We start from the raw sequence: 19164 nt of genomic DNA, 5'->3' as shown, positions 1-19164 counted from the left end.
CCATATTAAAAGCTGTTAATGAATGAAACATTCACAAATAAATCCAAGTTCTAATTAGATGGATTTAATTAAGATTTTTGTCATTGCATTTTACAGTGCCAGGGGGTGTGTGGTGGCCTTGTTCAGAAGCCCCCCAAGATCTCTTAGCAGTTAGTTATGAGTTGAATTTTCAGCCATACTCACCACAGTACTATTATTAATTCATTCTACTGCATTAGTTGAGCATCACGAATAGAACTGCAGTCCATACCTGTCTTTAATGGAAATATGGATAAGGCCTATATATCTGTCCAACCTGCACTCTCCTCCTTGGCAAAAATAACTATTTGTTTAAAACAGAAAGTGGGCGGTTTGGGTTTAATGCAACTCTCAAGCATGCGCAACAGTGAACTCTATCGGTTTGATCCGAGAACACCCTGGGTGTTGTCCTTTTGAACAGTTGTATCCTTCTGGAAAATAATAAAGTACATGCGAAGGGTAAACGCGCTGCTGCTTTTGTTTTCTGTGCTCGTTTGTGTACAGAAACCAAGTTTTACAATGGCTTTACAATGCATCCAACGCTATTATAGTCACAGTTGACGCCTGTATGGAAAAATGTTCCTCTTTTCATTAGTTATGTTTTAAAATAATCAGATCAACATACCTATCCCTAACGTTTTTAAATGTAGGATACAAATATGACCAGTTAAGCAATAATTGCATAAAGAATGACAGTTGTACAAATAAGCTTGCTTGGTTGAACCATTCTTCACAGAGCCACTCTTACTCCACCGGCTCGACCTTGAGCACAGTCCACACCTCCAGTCCAGGAGGCAATGGCATGGATTTAATCAGAGGCTGTGTCATTATTATTTATTTATTGGCAGACACCCTCATCCAGGTATATTCATGTTAGTCATTCTACATGAATTGATCACGCAGCTCAAGAGCACAGAGAAATTCTCCCAGCACATTCCCAATTTAAATGAACGAGGTTTCAATCAACTTTTATAGACTTAATTTATGTTATACAATATCTAAAATATATAGGAAATAAACAATTTTCCTTACACACCCCATCCTAAAAACAATAAAACAAATGTTTGATATATCAATAATTTAGGTAATAATGACACATATACGCGTTAATACTTTGTGCCTATGTACAGGTTTGATTGAATTTAAAGGAGTTTATTTTAATTGTCAATGAATCCACCCATCAAATGTATCTAGCCTCTAAATTATACTATGGACCTGATCTTGCAACACTGCTTCCTGTGAACTAAAATGTGACACTTTTTAACAAGTGTGTGGGGAAAAAATAAATAAATAATAATAATAAAAATAAGTTGTCACTATAAAGCTACAGAAAGTTAATACAATTGTAACTCACTTACTGCTGCAATTTTAGTTTTAATGTATATTAGCGCTTGTTACTTACACAGCTCATGAAACCCAAGCAACGCAAGTCACCAGTGTTTTGTACAGCGAGCACAGCAGGCGCGGAGTCCCACGGAGGCGTGAGTGCTCGCCTCTGCGCAGCCGCACTGCTATTCTCCAGACCCCCGGCGCGTCACGGCTCATTGTTCCGGCTGATGCCCTTCATCTGCCGCTAGAAACTGCCCATTGCAATAGTCTAGTCAAATGTACTGTTTAGCCAACTCATTGTATTGAATATATACGGGTGTGTAGGCTATAATGAAATATTTAAATTAATGTCTTTATATACCTCGTACTTGTTCTGCTTTAATATATTTAATAGATTGAGTTTTCTTAATACTTATTTGGAAGATGAGTGCAGTTTACCTTGAACTGCTCTCACCAATTTACTTGGAAATTGGCAAGCCCGTATTTTGTAATTAATGAAATTTAACAATCACATCGGTGAATACACACGCACATGCACACACAAACATATGTTATATGAATAAGTGTATGCAAATAACACGCTTCTTCTCGCCTACATTACATTTTTAGTCATAAAACGTGAGTGTGAAATGTATGTAATTTAGTCAAAACCAAAAATAAAATCTCAAACAAATAGACAAAATAAATGTCCCTCCATTATCAAATAATTCAAATCGGCCGTTGAAATTGAACTACAGCCAATAGAAATTGACGATGGAGAAGCACCAATGAGCGGCTTTGTCTGCAGCTCAGGCTGATTTGCATACGGCTCGTATAAATAGCGGCCTGACGGCGCTGGGCGTCATTCTCCTCCTGAGCGCGCAGTGAAGTCATGCCTGAACCCAAGATCATCGCGAAGAAGGGCTCCAAGAAAGCCGTGACCAAGACGGCGGCGAAGGGCGGCAAGAAGCGCCGCAAGTCCAGGAAGGAGAGCTACGCCATCTACGTGTACAAGGTGCTGAAGCAGGTGCACCCGGACACCGGCATCTCCTCCAAGGCCATGGGCATCATGAACTCCTTCGTCAACGACATCTTCGAGCGCATCGCCGGCGAGTCCTGCCGCCTGGCGCACTACAACAAGCGCTCCACCATCACCTCCCGGGAGATCCAGACCGCCGTGCGGCTGCTGCTGCCCGGAGAGCTGGCCAAGCACGCCGTGTCTGAGGGCACCAAGGCCGTCACCAAGTACACCAGCTCCAAGTAACTGCGGCCGCAGCGGCGCCACAAAGGCTCTTTTAAGAGCCGCCACCCTGTCGGCAAAAGAGACGCCATGTTGGTTTAGCCGTCCGCCGCGTTTGTGTCCGTGATGGTTTACATGGTGCGGGCAGTTGTGGGAGGACTTACGAAAAAGCGCTGGGTAGGCTGGTTGGATGTACATTTTACAATGTCTTCATGCAAAAGGGAATCCATGTCTTTCTAATATCTGACTGCAAAATAAATGTGATGCTTCATTGAGGAATTCAAGAACGTGTTAGTTTTCTCAATGAACCCCAATGTTCTCTGCTTATGGATATGGATATGGATGTGTATATATATACAGCTCTGGAAAAAGTTGAGACCACTCCCAGTTCAGAAATCTATATTAAATGGTTATTTTTTCAGAGCTGTGTATATAGATTTTACACTTCTATATGGATTTTTCTAATTGATGGTTTGAAAATGTTCTGCACGCTGTTTGTCTTCGGGCGAGCCCTCTCACTTCCACAACAGAAGTAAGTAGTTCGCCAACGATTCGTTCTTTCTGAGCGACTCATTCTGAGTGCTATGAAACTGAAGACCGTGTGCGCCATGTTGTTTCCAAATTCCCTCTTGTTTAGTGCACAACAAAGACATATGTAAGAGCCAAAATGGCGTCGGTCACATAATCCAGACCGAGTATAGACTACTGTCAGAAAATGAGATTAGACGTTTATGCAATATTTACTGTACATAATGTGTGTGTGTATTACTGTCAGTTTTCATTGGGTACGTCTGCCAAACAAAACAAAAATATATAATAAATCGCTGAGGTCTGTTTTTGTAATGTTTTATACACATAAAAGTCAAGTAATCTTGAGGTAAATCAACACAATTACCTATAATAACTATTATTAATATTAATAATAACTGAGATACACCTATGCGTAAGACATGTATGTAATATTATTATTTCTTAGCAGACGCCCTTGTACAATATATTACATTTAATTAGATTAATCGTGTTTGGTAAATAATGTAAATGCTTCAAATTTGTTATCTCCGGGATTTTAAACATATTTGTCACAACTGTATTTAACTTAATCCAGTCAAATACAGACTTTTCCAGGCTTCTGTGGTGTGCAGTGAACGACTCGTTCTTGCCGGTTGAAGTCTATGTAACCCGTCCTGATCCGGCTGCATTAGTGCGAGTCACTGAATCAGGGAATGAAATGAACGAAATTAATCAATTAATTCCAGTGACTCGAACTGCCATCACTAATTCTGATTGGTCTTAGTAGCAGTGAAGCACTTGAGACGAGTATCAGATGTGCAATAATAAAAGGTTAAGGCCTTTACCATTAAATGTGTAAAATAAACCAAAGCAATGCACTGCCGTTATTAGAGTCGTTAAATGTTATAAATGAAGGCCATTAAACATCCTGAAACCCCTCAAATAAGACCTTTGCTGTTCTCGGACTGCGTGGCGGCTCTTAAAAGAGCCTTTGTGCGCCTGCGCTGCGGCGGCTGTCTAGGCGCGCTCTCCGCGGATGCGGCGGGCCAGCTGGATGTCCTTGGGCATGATGGTCACCCTCTTGGCGTGGATGGCGCACAGGTTGGTGTCCTCGAACAGGCCGACCAGGTAGGCCTCGCTGGCCTCCTGCAGAGCCATGACGGCCGAGCTCTGGAAGCGCAGGTCGGTCTTGAAGTCCTGGGCGATCTCCCGCACCAGGCGCTGGAAGGGCAGCTTGCGGATCAGCAGCTCGGTGGATTTCTGGTAGCGGCGGATCTCCCGCAGAGCCACGGTGCCGGGCCTGTAGCGGTGCGGCTTCTTCACGCCGCCGGTGGCCGGGGCGCTCTTACGGGCAGCCTTGGTGGCCAGCTGCTTCCTGGGCGCCTTTCCTCCGGTGGACTTGCGGGCGGTCTGCTTGGTTCTGGCCATTGTAGACGCGACTCGGCCGGGCGGAGGGAGAGGCGAGAGCCGCCCGAGCGCTTTATACACCGCGGCGCCGCGCTCGCTATTGGAGCAGAGCTCCTGCGCGCTGATTGGACAGCTGCTCTGCGCCTGCGCACGACCGGCGGGTTGAACTTGGCGCCGTGGCTTCTCTGCCGTCTCTGCCCGCTGGACATCAATCAATCCATTTTTATTAGTATAGCGCCCTTCGCAGGGTGGCCACAGAGCGCTTTACAGACTGGCAAACATACAACAAACGTACAGCAAAATAAAACGCATAGATACAATAAAGTAAAATAAATATAGACCTGCAAATATTTTACACGGTCTACAATAAAGTGAGTGAAACATTAAGTAAATAAACCATTTTGGCACGGAGAAGAGAAAAACATCTGTGCATAAAGCTGATGTGGGAAGCGTGTGTGTCAGTCAGCAGCCCGTCATGTATTAAAATACTATAGAACAAAGCTGTTTATTATTATTATTTTGTATTTATTAGCAGACCGCCTCGCTTAAATCCTTAGAGCACCTATATGAGTGCCAATGTCAGCACTGAAACTGATCAGGGCTGTTATAGATTGTCCCTCCTTTACATTGATGGAAACATTGTAACTCAAACACAATGGTGCCGCGCAGGCGCCGAGGCCTGCATTAAGAGACGCCCGTTCCTATTGGGTGGCAGCGTCCCGGGCGCTCATTGGACGGCTGTCGAGCCGCGACAACAATGACTTGAGCTGCTGTCCTGCGCTCCATCCTCACATTAGCACGCAGTTCCTGTGTAACATAATCCTGAAGCAATGTAACTTCAAAATGTTATAAAATACTCGGGGGAGAAATGTATAAACTGTAATAGAAAAATTATAAATAGGTAAAGCTGAAAATAATCGTGTCTGCGTAAGGATACAAAAGAAATACATGAGTACATCAGTCGGCCTACAATCCGGCTCTTATATCAGAAGTGCACTGTGCGACACAACCCGCTCTGCGGCACGAAGGCACCGCACCGCACAGCACAGCACAGATCATTGCAATTTGGAGAAAGTGTGGGCGGCTCTGAAAAGAGCCTTTGGGTTGTTTTAAAGCGGGGCGTCAGACTGGAGAAGAAAGCCTCTACTTCTTGGCGGCCTTCTCGGTCTTCTTGGGCAGCAGCACGGCCTGGATGTTGGGCAGCACGCCGCCCTGGGCGATGGTCACGCCGCCCAGCAGCTTGTTCAGCTCCTCGTCGTTGCGGACGGCGAGCTGCAGGTGCCGGGGGATGATGCGGGTCTTCTTGTTGTCCCGGGCGGCGTTGCCCGCCAGCTCCAGGATCTCGGCGGTCAGGTACTCCAGCACAGCGGCCAGGTAGACCGGGGCTCCGGCACCGACCCGCTGGGCATAGTTTCCCTTCCGCAGCAGCCTGTGCACACGGCCGACTGGGAACTGCAGCCCGGCCCTGGAGGAGCGGGTCTTGGCCTTCGCTCTGGCTTTGCCGCTGGTCTTTCCTCTGCCGCTCATAGTTGCTGTTCAGTACAGGGACGTCTGTGAAAACCTCGCTGCGCACTGCGCTGTATTTATAGCATTTTCCCGCGGCTTCGGTGGCGGAATTGCAGCCAATCACAGCCCAGGATCCGCAGCCTGCGGAGAGTAATTTGAATATTCGAGGGAGGGACTTGAGTTGCAGTGCTGCTGCTCAGCGTCTGCGTCGTGCCGTCCGCTCTTACTGCTAGTCTTTAATCACCCATTTATTGCTTTGAATTGTAGTGTCCAATTTAAAAGTGATATTAAACGTGAACACAATATTCCCTTGATTAATTATTTTTAAATCAACATTAAGTGAATTCACTGTAAGTCCTTCAACAATTATTATTATTGTTATTGTCAAACCAGTTTAAAATCCCTTTGTTGAATTTGGTATACAGTGCCAAAGTCTCAATGGAGGCGATGCAAACTGACCAGACGACTGGAATACATCTACAGCGAGACCAGTGTGGGGTCTGACTCCCTGGATAACACATTATTAGACAGTCAATACAATCACACTATTTCAATTCTGTGTGCGACATAACGAACAAAATGGCCCAGTGGAAGGCCAGCCTTTCTCCAAAGGGATCGCATCAATCAAAAAACCCGTTTTAATTCAATCATCTGGGATCTTTGGCTATTTTTCGAGGTTATATATTTGTTACAAAGGAAAACTGAACAGATTTACCCAATGCAAAAATATAGTTTACTGAGCAGAGATTTTAGAGTAAATTAACAAAGAATTAGAATACATGCAGTTGCCAATATTTCACTTATGCAAAGTCTATATATTGTATCGATGGCATTATTGAAACACATGTTCAAATATTAATATCAAGGGGCGTTTATTTCACAATCACAATTCAAGTGCAAAACCAGTGCACTCATTTGGCTACATTATGATTTGATTTTCAAACGTGATTTCTAGTTCCAATGTTTAAAACACGTACATTTTGGATCGGCAGCATATTTATTTATTACTGTTAAAATCGTTTAGTGACGAGTTTTAAAAAAATGAATTATTTATTACTTGTCGGTGATGCTGGGGCGGACCTGAAGTGTGTTTGTTACGGCTCACATAAAGGGGATTAAACTGCGGTGTGAAAGCAGCTGTGATGCTAAAATCCGGCAGCGGGTTCGGGTGGATGTGTCCAAGAGCGCAGGCCGGTCCGGTCCGGTCCACAGTGGCGTTCAGATGATTTAATCTGAGAAAGATGGGAAGAAATGCGACTCGCTCAGGACAGTTCAGCTCTTACGAGGCTGGCAATTCTCTTCCTAATTAAAAACCTCCGCAAAACTGACAGGTATTCCTGCATGCACGGTGAAGCGTGGACGCACTTCGTGGTATAAGTTGCTTTGGGGGCGTCTGAGGGGCAGTTTTCATGCTAAACGTGGGGTCTTTATCCAGGAGAGAAAACACAAACGGAGAGCGTTTGTCTCGGCGCCTGCGACGCTGGTTGAGTCTACACGGTTCTCACTCTGCCTATAAGAGCCGCTGACTGCCAGCTTCGCCTCCATCTGATATTGTTATCACCCCGCAGGACCAGACATGGCAGAAACCGCTCCAGCCCCCGCCGCCGCGCCGGCCAAGGCACCCAGGAAGAAGGCCGCCCCGAAGCCCAAGAAGACCGGACCCAGCGTGGCCGACCTCATCGTGAAGGCCGTGAGCGCCTCCAAGGAGAGGAGCGGCGTGTCCCTGGCCGCGCTGAAGAAGTCCCTCAACGCGGACGGCTACGATGTGGAGAAGAACAAGGCCCGCGTCAAGGTGGCGGTCAGGAGCCTGGTGAGCAAGGGGACCCTGCTGCAGACCAAGGGCACCGGCGCCTCCGGCTCCTTCAAGCTGAACAAGAATCAGACCGAGGAGAAGAAGCCCGTCAAGAAGGTCGCCGCTAAACCCAAGAAGCCGGCGGCCAAGAAACCCGTCGCGGCCAAGAAGCCCAAGACGGCGGTGAAGAAGACTGTGGCTGCCAAGAAGTCCCCCAAGAAGGTGAAGAAGCCCGCGGCGGCGCCCAAGAAGGCCAAGAGCCCCAAGAAGGTGAAGAAGCCCGCGGCGGCGCCCAAGAAGACCAAGAGCCCCAAGAAGGTGAAGGCAGCCAAGCCCAAGGTGGCCAAACCCAAAGCCAAGAGGGCGGCTGCGAAGAAGTGAATTATGCGACTCGCGTCCACTCGAACCCAACGGCTCTTTTAAGAGCCACCCACATCCTCTTAAAAGTGCAAGTTTCGTTTATTGACAGGTGTAAAGTAATACGATATATACTGGAGGCTTATTAATCCCGATTTAAATTGCAGTTTTAAGCGCCGCACAAAGATGCATGAAAGCACGTTTTGTATGTTGTATGTAGATACACGTCACGTCTGACAATAACTCCGCACAGCGGCTGATCGCGGCCCCTCGACAGATGTGTCGCTGTTATTGACGACAATCATACACTTGATTTCCCCTTATTTCATAAAACCCAAATAGGACGACACATCGGTATGGGCCATTTGTTTCAGCCCATATATGTATAATTGCAGTACATTTGAGTATAGTTGCTTTTAGCTTTTGAGAATTATGTGAAAAGGGAAATAACATGTTTCAGTTCAAATGAGTGTGACCACCTCGTAATCTCACAATCATACAAACACACATAAATAAGTCTCATAACACATCATGTTGTATAAACATTAACTCAGTATTGCTAGGCATTTGACCGGACATATTGCTTCAGTGATGTTGTGCTTCTTTACCCCAAGTCTGGTTTTGATCAAATGTATTTAAACACATTTAAAAAAAGCCGCATATGCACAAAGCCCGCCTGTCGTGCGCAGGCGCAGAGCAGCTGTCCAATCAGCGCGCAGGAGCTCTGCTCCAATAGCGAGCGCGGCGCCGCGGTGTATAAAGCGCTCGGGCGGCTCTCGCCTCTCCCTCCGCCCGGCCGAGTCGCGTCTACAATGGCCAGAACCAAGCAGACCGCCCGCAAGTCCACCGGAGGAAAGGCGCCCAGGAAGCAGCTGGCCACCAAGGCTGCCCGTAAGAGCGCCCCGGCCACCGGCGGCGTGAAGAAGCCGCACCGCTACAGGCCCGGCACCGTGGCTCTGCGGGAGATCCGCCGCTACCAGAAATCCACCGAGCTGCTGATCCGCAAGCTGCCCTTCCAGCGCCTGGTGCGGGAGATCGCCCAGGACTTCAAGACCGACCTGCGCTTCCAGAGCTCGGCCGTCATGGCTCTGCAGGAGGCCAGCGAGGCCTACCTGGTCGGCCTGTTCGAGGACACCAACCTGTGCGCCATCCACGCCAAGAGGGTGACCATCATGCCCAAGGACATCCAGCTGGCCCGCCGCATCCGCGGAGAGCGCGCCTAGACAGCCGCCGCAGCGCAGGCGCACAAAGGCTCTTTTAAGAGCCGCCACGCTGTCTGTAAAATGCCAAACCTTCATTTGACCGTGTTCCACTGTGAGCCATTTATTTTTCTCTTTCGCTCAGCTATTTAAGTTGATAAAACTGCATATTTGGTCGTTTTAATTTGCCACAGGACATCGATAGGACTATTATATGAGCGGGTCGCTGTAGTCCTAAAACTACAGAAAATGATCTCTTGCCCAAAGCCAGTGCATTGCAGTTTGTTATTTATATCTAGATTGCATTTCCCCCGATTTTTAATTGTGCCTCTTTGTACCCTTTAAATACGCTGGGTAATATTGATCAACAACCCGTTCACTAAATAACGCTAAAATACTCAAGGTCAGTGTTTCTCAAACCTGTTATTAAATTTGACTCTTCAAGTTGGTTCCTTGATATTTTCCTTAAACATGTTTATACTTAAAACCCCTACTGTTAAAATAATTAAAATGCTCTAATTAGGAATTTGTTGAATTAAGGGTTCAATTAAGTAACAGCTTGGTTGGAACAAAAACCAGCAGGTCGGTGGAACTCAAGGACAGGTTTGAGAAACACTGCTCTAGACCATTAACGTCAATTAAGCCCTCAATAATACGATGTGTGTACAATGTCCACCACGTTTATATTTACAAACAATATATATACATTTCTGAGTAACGTTTCAAATATTTAAAACCCATTTTATATGTACAAAAACACTTATTGTGTGCGTCTGGACTGTATAAATTCGTAAAACAAATGTGAAGATAATGACCTACAAACGACATTAAAGACGTCAGACATAAAGTGGCCACTAGATGGAGACAGACCACGGTATCACAGTTAGCAGGGCTCCGACTGGACGGTTCTGGTCTGAGAGAATTACAAACGCATTGTCTGAAGCCACTGTCAAATATAAAATAACATGCCATATGGTTCAAGTCTTTAATTTACCATTCGCAGCTAGTTAAAGTTTTTGTTTAGTTTACAAACGGAACTAAATGTATACGTAAACTCTCTCTCTCTCTCTATATATATATATATATATATATATATATATATATACACACACACACACATACACACACACACCAATCAGCCATAACATTATGACCACCTGCCTAATATTGTGTAGGTCCCCCTTTTGCTGCCAAAACAGCCCTGACCCGTCGAGGTATGGACTTCACTAGACCTCTGAAGGTGTGCTGTGCTATCTGGCACCAAGACGTCAGCAGCAGATCCTTTAAGTCCTGTAAGTTGCGAGGTGGGGCTCCATGGATCAGACTTGTTTGTCCAGCACATCCCAGAGATGCTCGATTGGATTGCGATCTGGGGAATTTGGAGGCCAAGTCAACACCTTGAACTCGTGATTCATCAGACCAGGCCACCTTCCTCCATTGCTCAGTGGTCCAGTTCTGATGCTCACGTGCCCATTGTAGGCACTTTCAGCAGTGGACAGGGGTCAGCATGGGCACCCTGACTGGTCTGCGGCTACGCAGCCCCATACGCAACAAACTGCGATGCGCTGTGTGTTCTGACACCTTTCTATCAGAACCAGCATTCACTTTTTCAGCAATTTGAGCTGCAGTAGCTCGTCTGTTGGATCGGACCACACAGGCCAGCCTTCGCTCCCCACGTGCATCAGTGAGTCTTGGCCGCCCATGACCCTGTCGCCGGTTCACCGCTTTTCCTTCCTTGGACACTTTTGATAGGTACTGACCACTGCAGACTGGGAACACCCCACAAGAGCTGCAGTTCTGGAGATGCTCTGACCCAGTCGTCTAGCCATCACAATGTGGCCCTTGTCAAAGTTGCTCAGATCCTTACACTTGCCCATTTTTCCTGCTTCTAACACATCAACTTTAAAGGACAAAATGTTCACTTGCTGCCTAATATATCCCACCCACTGACAGGTACCATGATAACGAGATTATCAGTGTTATTCACTTCACCTGTCAGTGGTCATAATGTTATGGCTGATCGGTGTATAGGCTACACAATTAACATTACTCATATTATTCCGTTCGTTTCATTCAAAAAGTATTACATTAATTCAATATTTTTTATAATTTTATATTACTATTAGAATTAGAGCAATAACTTACAACAACAACTACTAAATTAGTATTGTAAATACATTAATAAACCCTCCCTCCTCCATTTTGATTGTCTGCAGTTCAGTTTACGAGCACAATAAACTCTACAACTACAAATCCCACAATGCACCCCGGTCGAACCAGCCCCGTGTTCCAATCCCAAGGAGCAGGTTTGTTGTTGACATCGCGGAAGTGACTTTTCTACAGTATGTGAGTTTATGCTTTGTTGTTGTGTCAAACTAAAGTTTCAGTCTTTTAAAATATGCATATGTCCGATACACGACTTTCACTCTGAGCCATTCAACCTTTCAAGACATAGTTTGTTAATTACACGATGGCACGAATCATGCTGTACTTTGATCGACAGAAAAAAAAAACTAGGGCGTAATTATACAGTTTGTGATGTATTACAGTGAAATATACGAATACAATTACACAAAAACCCAGATATATCAATTTCAAAACATGTTATGAAGAAGATCTATTTAAAAGTAGATTATAGATATATAAGTCAAAGTCCATTTTAAAACAATAGATTGCAAAGCTGCGTGTATCCGGATATATACGCACAATGATAATACAAGCACTTACTGTAACTTTACAGCAGAGAGAAGCGGGATCATCAATTTAATGGAAAAGTAAGTAAGAACGTTCAAGTAATCCGAATTATTCAATTTTCATTTGTTTATGTTCTTTGTTGATCATGATTATTATTATTATGATTATTATTATTATTATTATTATTATTATTACGAATGGCAAGAACTGAATATAGTCCTTGTGTAGGTTTTTACCAGTAACATGCATTATTTTCTCAAAGTCATGAGTTTGTATTATTGACTAATAACAATCATTACCATTTTAATAGTTTAGTGCTGTGTTTTTATTCTCTTTTTAGCATGGCGTCAAATGGGCCGTCCTCACCCTCCCCAGTGTCCAGCCACAGCCCACCTGACCTCGGCTCCTCCAATCAGCAGGACAGCGGCAAGCCAGAGGGGGATGAGGCAGGAAACGAGGAGGGGAACCGGGAGAGGATTCAAAATGACCATGCAGGTGAACTGGTGTCAGAGACATGGCATCTGTGCAGGCAGATCTGGGGAGGAATACGTGAGGAATAAGGTGCTCTGTGTTGTTATTTGGGACTCTTTTGGCATTTTAAATATGCATTGTATGTAGCTCATGTAAATACAGAGTTTCCTAACTATAAACTGTGATTGTGGCAGTTGAATTGGTTTAAACAGAATCTGCTGCAGAAGTGAGATGTTGAAATGTAAGCTGGAACTGACCACAGACATACACGTATAGGCAGACAGGCTGGTGTACAGACACGCACACAGTAGTCATTCTAATTGATGTCCCCCCCTTGGTACAGGAAGTGATGTCAGTGGGCAGAACGTGGCCCCAGTGGATGCGCCGAACTTTTGTCGTTTTTTCCTGAAGGGCCGCTGTCACTTTGGGAAGCGATGTCGGAACTTGCACAGGTCAGACTGAGGGACACACTCGTGCACCGATAACTGATCTCTTGTGTCTCTGATGGTCCTCTCAGCCTCTCTCTCTCTTTCTCTCTGCACAGCATACCAACGCCCCCACCCGGAGCAGAGCCAGTGCCAGCAGAGACTGAGAGAGAGGAACAAGGCGCCGATAAGTCACAGAAGGGAGAGAGGAAGAAAGGAAGAGGTGGAGGGCGAGGGCGAGGGGCAGTGCGGGCAGGGCGGGCAGGGGAGTGTGAGAGGGAGAAAGAGGAGAGGGGGGCAGGGGGAGAGGATGAAAAGAAGCCCCCCATGAGGACGGCGGACGACGTGATCGCACGGATCCGCTGGGACCCCTCTCTGGACGCCTCCTTGTTCTCCGTGGGCTTCCTGGACCGCTTCCTGGGGCTGCTGGAGCGGCCCTTCAGCCAGTTCTCCTGGGACGCCGAGCTGTGCAGCGTGGACTGCAGCCAGGAGCTGGCTGTGCCCAGACATCGCATCCAGTACTTCAACTGCGGGGGGCGGCGCGTCTGGGACCGGGCGGCCAGACTGGACCGGGTGTTCGGCTCCACGGGAGACCCTCTCGACCCCCTCTGTGCAGAGCAGGGGGAGGAAGGTGAGAGGAGGGCTTGAGTGGGGAGTGAGTGGGTGTGAGATAGAAATGTGACACTCTTTGTACTGTTCATTAGGGATCAGATTTTGAGGGGAGTGTGCATCTGTCTGCTTCCCCCCCCCTTTGTTTAGCTGTGTGTCGGAGTCTCTGTGAGAGTGACAGAATGAGTTTTGGTCTAACTTTCTGATTGTTCATCTTTCTATCTCTCCTGGTTGATGTGGTCACTCCAAATTTCGCATTTGCTCCACAGGAAGTGGTGTCGCCCAAGAAACTGGAACTAACCAGCCAGAAATGGGATGCGAAGCACAGCAAACAGGAAGCGATCTACCAGCAACAGGAAGTTCCCTGCAAGAAAAAGGAAATGAAGAGCAGCCAATTGGGGAAAGCGATCTCAACCTAGGAAGTGCCCAAGGGGACGCAGGAAACTGTCAGCAGGAAGATGGGAAGACGGCTGATCTGCAGATCTCCGCAGAACGGTTGTCTCTGTCCTCCACAGCAACGGACGCCCAGGAAAGTGAAACAACCAACGATGAAGAGAAGAGAGTAGAGAAGGAGGAGGAGAAGGGGATGAAACATGACTGGGATATTTCAGAGGCGGGGTCCTGTACTTAAGCCCCACAACGGGACGCTGCTCCTCTTGCTTTTTAACGTTGGGCAGCTGTGCCGCTCATTTGCTCGTGCCTTGGCCAGTGCGAGCGAGAGGCAGTGGGAGGGTGTGTGAGACGTGGCCATGGTGAGGGGAAACCTTTCTCAAGGGTTGGGCTGAAGTAGAGTTGACTGCCCCCCCCCGCGGTGCAAAATGTCCTCACAGGTACAGAGGGTCACTATGAGATGCAATGTATAGGGGAGGGGGGATGAATGGATTCAGAGAGAGGGAGGGATGACTGAAAGGGGGAGGAAGAGAGAGAAGGGCAGGGAGGGTGTGGGAGAAATTAAAAGTGCATATGAAAGAAATTGCTTCATGAAGGTCCGGTGGGGAATGGGGAACTGGTTGACGATTGGTACGACCAGTGTAAAATAGGAGTGTAAAATCACTTGTTCATCCTCCAACTATAATCTGAGCTCTGTCTGTATATTTAAAGCCTTAAAGAAGGTATACATTAACCTTGAATACGTCAATTATGTATTTCAGTTATATTACTTGGAGGGAAGACGACCACTAGACCAAGGCCTTAAGCCGTGGACCCCCTTGTATTTCCCCTGGAACGGTCTGTCATGCTGGAGGAATCTGTGTTTTTATTGCCTTTCTGCCAAACATTTTTCATTATTATCCTGTTCTGTTTTAGCATTATTATTATTATTATTATTATTAGATTTCTACTATTACTAATGTTTGTATCTATATTTGAATGTTTGTGTTTCCTTTCATGGTTGACATGTTTCTTGATAATTTGTTCAGAAGGGCTCTATACTAAATAAAAAATATAATGGAATTAAAATTAAATGAATCCTGCAGCACTAAGACTTGATTTACACCGGAGTCTTTTGTCTAGAGTTCTTTGATAATTTATATAAAGTTTCACTTTTATCTTCATCAATAATACATAAAAAACATAAACACTGAGTATTTTCTTTGAAACAATATTACTTTCCATTTGTAAGAACGGTTATCGATAGAGGATTTTTCTTATTGTACCTGTTAAAAAACAAACAACATTTTTAATAAGGTTTACATTGTATTGAGTATTATTCATATTATTATATCACTATTATATTGATTTAATTTCCGATTAAAAGACTGAAAGTCTAGCCAACACATTATATTATGCAGCTGTGTAAGCTGCATCACTTTGTTATGATAATGTAGCCTTTCATGAAATAAATGTTTATATATTTTTATATATAATACCTCATGTATATGCATATAAAGTTTAGGATTGGTGTGAATAAAATCATTTTAATATATTATTTGATAGTGTTGCATTACATTTGTATTTATACGTCTATGCACTTTTATGCACTTATATAGCGCTTTATATATATATATATATATATATATATATATATAGTAATAAAAAACATTATATAGATACAGGACAAAAGAAATTTCCCTCCAGCTTCTAATTATTCAAATCGACCGTTAAAATTGAACTACAGCCAATAGAAATTGACGATGGAGAAGCACCAATGAGCGGCTTTGTCTGCAGCTCAGGCTGATTTGCATACGGCTCGTATAAATAGCGGCCTGACGGCGCTGGGCGTCATTCTCCTCCTGAGCGCGCAGTGAAGTCATGCCTGAACCCAAGATCATCGCGAAGAAGGGCTCCAAGAAAGCCGTGACCAAGACGGCGGCGAAGGGCGGCAAGAAGCGCCGCAAGTCCAGGAAGGAGAGCTACGCCATCTACGTGTACAAGGTGCTGAAGCAGGTGCACCCGGACACCGGCATCTCCTCCAAGGCCATGGGCATCATGAACTCCTTCGTCAACGACATCTTCGAGCGCATCGCCGGCGAGTCCTGCCGCCTGGCGCACTACAACAAGCGCTCCACCATCACCTCCCGGGAGATCCAGACCGCCGTGCGGCTGCTGCTGCCCGGAGAGCTGGCCAAGCACGCCGTGTCTGAGGGCACCAAGGCCGTCACCAAGTACACCAGCTCCAAGTAACTGCGGCCGCAGCGGCGCCACAAAGGCTCTTTTAAGAGCCGCCACCCTGTCGGCAAAAGAGACGCCATGTTGGTTTAGCCGTCCGCCGCGTTTGTGTCCGTGATGGTTTACATAGTGCGGGCAGTTGTGGGAGGACTTACGAAAAAGCGCTGGGTAGGCTGGTTGGATGGAGGCTGTATAGTGTCTTTTCTTTACTCGGATTGTTCACTTTACTTCTGTTTGGATAAATTACTGAATCGACAGCTTGCCTGTATTTCAATATGTATTTAAGAAATGATGAATGTGCTGTATGATCGTAAATACCTGAATTACAGAACATATGTAAAACATTGCATTTAAGCATCTATCTCACCGGTTTAATTATAGGGTCACATTTATTTAAGTTTTTAATGTAGACGTTAGGCGTTAATTGGCGGGAAAGAGTCAACTCGACAACTCGGGTTTAGTAGAAATAACTAATCGGTTCAATCTGTAAAAGTGCGAGATCATAATATACGCGGCGCCGCGCTCGCTATTGGAGCAGAGCTCCTGCGCGCTGATTGGACAGCTGCTCTGCGCCTGCGCACGACCGGCGGGTTGAACTTGGCGCCGTGGCTTCTCTGCCGTCTCTGCCCGCTGGACATCAATCAATCCATTTTTATTAGTATAGCGCCCTTCGCAGGGTGGCCACAGAGCGCTTTACAGACTGGCAAACATACAACAAACGTACAGCAAAATAAAACGCATAGATACAATAAAGTAAAATAAATATAGACCTGCAAATATTTTACACGGTCTACAATAAAGTGAGTGAAACATTAAGTAAATAAACCATTTTGGCACGGAGAAGAGAAAAACATCTGTGCATAAAGCTGATGTGGGAAGCGTGTGTGTCAGTCAGCAGCCCGTCATGTATTAAAATACTATAGAACAAAGCTGTTTAAGTCTTTACAGCATTTATTTGACTTTCAATTTAAACTGCAATTATCTAAATAAGATGATCAGAGCCCGTTCCTCGTACATTGTTTAACCAATTCAGATTAATCACCCCGATAATCATTTAAATCAGGCTCTCCTATGGTCATTTACTCATCTGGTTTTTAAACTTGCTTTGAGGAATGCAAAAAGCCAGACTTCTGTCAAGTTATCTTGAAAGTTATTAACTCAGTTAGCCACCTACGAGGTCCAGGACTTATGGATTGCTCCTATCACCTTAAAATTATTAAAACATTATACTTGCCAAAACGAATTCAATTCCTGAAGGTGCTATGTTAAAGATATACAAATTGCAAAATGACTAGATACAGGAAATGTCAAAAAGACAGAAACGAGAATTTAGCCAAATTCTGTGATTTGATTTACTGTAACAGGGTTGTTTATTTTACATTGACGTGACTGCACGTGAGTAGCAGAAAACCAATAAATAAAACATCGGTGTGTGTTGCAAAATGAGCAGTGAAATACCATGGATCAGTCATTTACAGACGGTCTCAGCTGCTTGATCTGGTCGTGCACAGCAGAGGTCCTGTAGCGCTTATGCGTATTTTGTTTTTCTGTGCTTGATTACTTAATTAGGATACTTATTCTACCAAATTGGACATAAATAACATTATCTAAATGCATTTTGTACGGTTCATGGTTTCAAAGTTTTGATTCAGGATACACTGCCCGTCCAACCATTCAATACAAGAGCCTGAAGCCCTGTGTTTCATCTCTCATTGTGAATTACTTTTTACATTCAAATCTCATACCAAGCCTTCAATACAAATTAAACCACATGTAAACACAGCACCTCATATTACACTTTCAGTTACAGCCACAGGTTAGGCTTTTGTGTATATTATGATCTCGCACTTTTACAGATTGAACCGATTAGTTATTTCTACTAAACCCGAGTTGACTCTTTCCCGCCAATTAACGCCTAACGTCTACATTAAAAACTTAAATGTGACCCTATAATTAAACCGGTGAGATAGATGCTTAAATGCAATGTTTTACATATGTTCTGTAATTCAGGTATTTACGATCATACAGCACATTCATCATTTCTTAAATACATATTGAAATACAGGCAAGCTGTCGATTCAGTAATTTATCCAAACAGAAGTAAAGTGAACAATCCGAGTAAAGAAAAGACACTATACAGCCTCCATCCAACCAGCCTACCCAGCGCTTTTTCGTAAGTCCTCCCACAACTGCCCGCACCATGTAAACCATCACGGACACAAACGCGGCGGACGGCTAAACCAACATGGCGTCTCTTTTGCCGACAGGGTGGCGGCTCTTAAAAGAGCCTTTGTGGCGCCGCTGCGGCCGCAGTTACTTGGAGCTGGTGTACTTGGTGACGGCCTTGGTGCCCTCAGACACGGCGTGCTTGGCCAGCTCTCCGGGCAGCAGCAGCCGCACGGCGGTCTGGATCTCCCGGGAGGTGATGGTGGAGCGCTTGTTGTAGTGCGCCAGGCGGCAGGACTCGCCGGCGATGCGCTCGAAGATGTCGTTGACGAAGGAGTTCATGATGCCCATGGCCTTGGAGGAGATGCCGGTGTCCGGGTGCACCTGCTTCAGCACCTTGTACACGTAGATGGCGTAGCTCTCCTTCCTGGACTTGCGGCGCTTCTTGCCGCCCTTCGCCGCCGTCTTGGTCACGGCTTTCTTGGAGCCCTTCTTCGCGATGATCTTGGGTTCAGGCATGACTTCACTGCGCGCTCAGGAGGAGAATGACGCCCAGCGCCGTCAGGCCGCTATTTATACGAGCCGTATGCAAATCAGCCTGAGCTGCAGACAAAGCCGCTCATTGGTGCTTCTCCATCGTCAATTTCTATTGGCTGTAGTTCCGTTTAATCGTACATGTGTAGCTCTCCTTCTCGGTCTTGTTATTTAAGAAACTGGCTTTTGATAACGGAATGCTAATAATGATATCTCAGTTTGAACATTCATTTGGTTTTGTTCACATATCAATAAGTTATATTTGGCTAAATTTAAAAATAAAGTAAGTAATGTAAGTAAATAAATAAACAGATAAATGCT

At 45.4% G+C, this 19164-nt stretch overlaps 8 protein-coding genes across 12 annotated transcripts; 5 read left to right on the top strand and 3 right to left on the bottom strand.

Annotated features, from left to right (window-relative positions):
- Nucleotides 1–2202: 2202 nt before the first annotated feature.
- On the top strand, nt 2203–2853 carry LOC136771472 (histone H2B). Its single transcript, XM_066723805.1, has one exon. The coding sequence runs from the start codon at nt 2219–2221 to the stop codon at nt 2588–2590; it is 372 nt and encodes a 123-aa protein (XP_066579902.1). The 5' UTR covers nt 2203–2218; the 3' UTR covers nt 2591–2853.
- Nucleotides 2854–4046: 1193 nt separating this feature from the next.
- LOC136771470 (histone H3) lies at nt 4047–4549 on the bottom strand. Its single transcript, XM_066723803.1, has one exon. It carries the CDS (start codon nt 4502–4504, stop codon nt 4094–4096), a length of 411 nt encoding a protein of 136 aa, XP_066579900.1. The 5' UTR covers nt 4505–4549; the 3' UTR covers nt 4047–4093.
- Nucleotides 4550–4979: 430 nt separating this feature from the next.
- On the bottom strand, nt 4980–6037 carry LOC136771471 (histone H2A). Its single transcript, XM_066723804.1, has one exon. The coding sequence runs from the start codon at nt 6008–6010 to the stop codon at nt 5627–5629; it is 384 nt and encodes a 127-aa protein (XP_066579901.1). The 5' UTR covers nt 6011–6037; the 3' UTR covers nt 4980–5626.
- Nucleotides 6038–7528: 1491 nt separating this feature from the next.
- On the top strand, nt 7529–8842 carry LOC136771777 (histone H1-like). The gene has a single exon (XM_066724291.1). The coding sequence runs from the start codon at nt 7566–7568 to the stop codon at nt 8160–8162; it is 597 nt and encodes a 198-aa protein (XP_066580388.1). The 5' UTR covers nt 7529–7565; the 3' UTR covers nt 8163–8842.
- A 55-nt stretch (nt 8843–8897) lies between these two features.
- On the top strand, nt 8898–9408 carry LOC136771778 (histone H3). The gene has a single exon (XM_066724292.1). The coding sequence runs from the start codon at nt 8951–8953 to the stop codon at nt 9359–9361; it is 411 nt and encodes a 136-aa protein (XP_066580389.1). The 5' UTR covers nt 8898–8950; the 3' UTR covers nt 9362–9408.
- Nucleotides 9409–11589: 2181 nt separating this feature from the next.
- On the top strand, nt 11590–15463 carry LOC136771916 (leukocyte receptor cluster member 9). Of its 5 annotated transcripts, none has more exons than XM_066724484.1 (6): nt 11590–11679; nt 12078–12111; nt 12372–12526; nt 12846–12954; nt 13047–13558; nt 13806–15463. In XM_066724484.1, the coding sequence occupies exons 2-6, from the start codon at nt 12104–12106 to the stop codon at nt 14165–14167; spliced, it is 1146 nt and encodes a 381-aa protein (XP_066580581.1). In that variant the 5' UTR covers nt 11590–11679; nt 12078–12103; the 3' UTR covers nt 14168–15463. The 5 variants fall into 5 exon arrangements, with proteins under 5 accessions (XP_066580581.1, XP_066580586.1, XP_066580582.1 ...); XM_066724485.1 differs by having other exon boundaries at nt 11599–11683; XM_066724489.1 differs by lacking the exon at nt 12078–12111 and having other exon boundaries at nt 11597–11679.
- A 307-nt stretch (nt 15464–15770) lies between these two features.
- On the top strand, nt 15771–16200 carry LOC136771919 (histone H2B-like). The gene has a single exon (XM_066724492.1). The coding sequence runs from the start codon at nt 15787–15789 to the stop codon at nt 16156–16158; it is 372 nt and encodes a 123-aa protein (XP_066580589.1). The 5' UTR covers nt 15771–15786; the 3' UTR covers nt 16159–16200.
- Nucleotides 16201–17076: 876 nt separating this feature from the next.
- LOC136771918 (histone H2B) lies at nt 17077–18864 on the bottom strand. Its single transcript, XM_066724491.1, has one exon. It carries the CDS (start codon nt 18826–18828, stop codon nt 18457–18459), a length of 372 nt encoding a protein of 123 aa, XP_066580588.1. The 5' UTR covers nt 18829–18864; the 3' UTR covers nt 17077–18456.
- Between the last annotated feature and the right edge of the window lie 300 nt (nt 18865–19164).

The sequence above is a fragment of the Amia ocellicauda genome, chromosome 15 (genome assembly GCF_036373705.1).
Source record: "Amia ocellicauda isolate fAmiCal2 chromosome 15, fAmiCal2.hap1, whole genome shotgun sequence".
Taxonomy (NCBI): Eukaryota; Metazoa; Chordata; class Actinopteri; order Amiiformes; family Amiidae; genus Amia; species Amia ocellicauda.
Note: the sequence above shows the minus strand (reverse complement) of the source record. Positions and strands in the feature narration are given on the sequence as shown.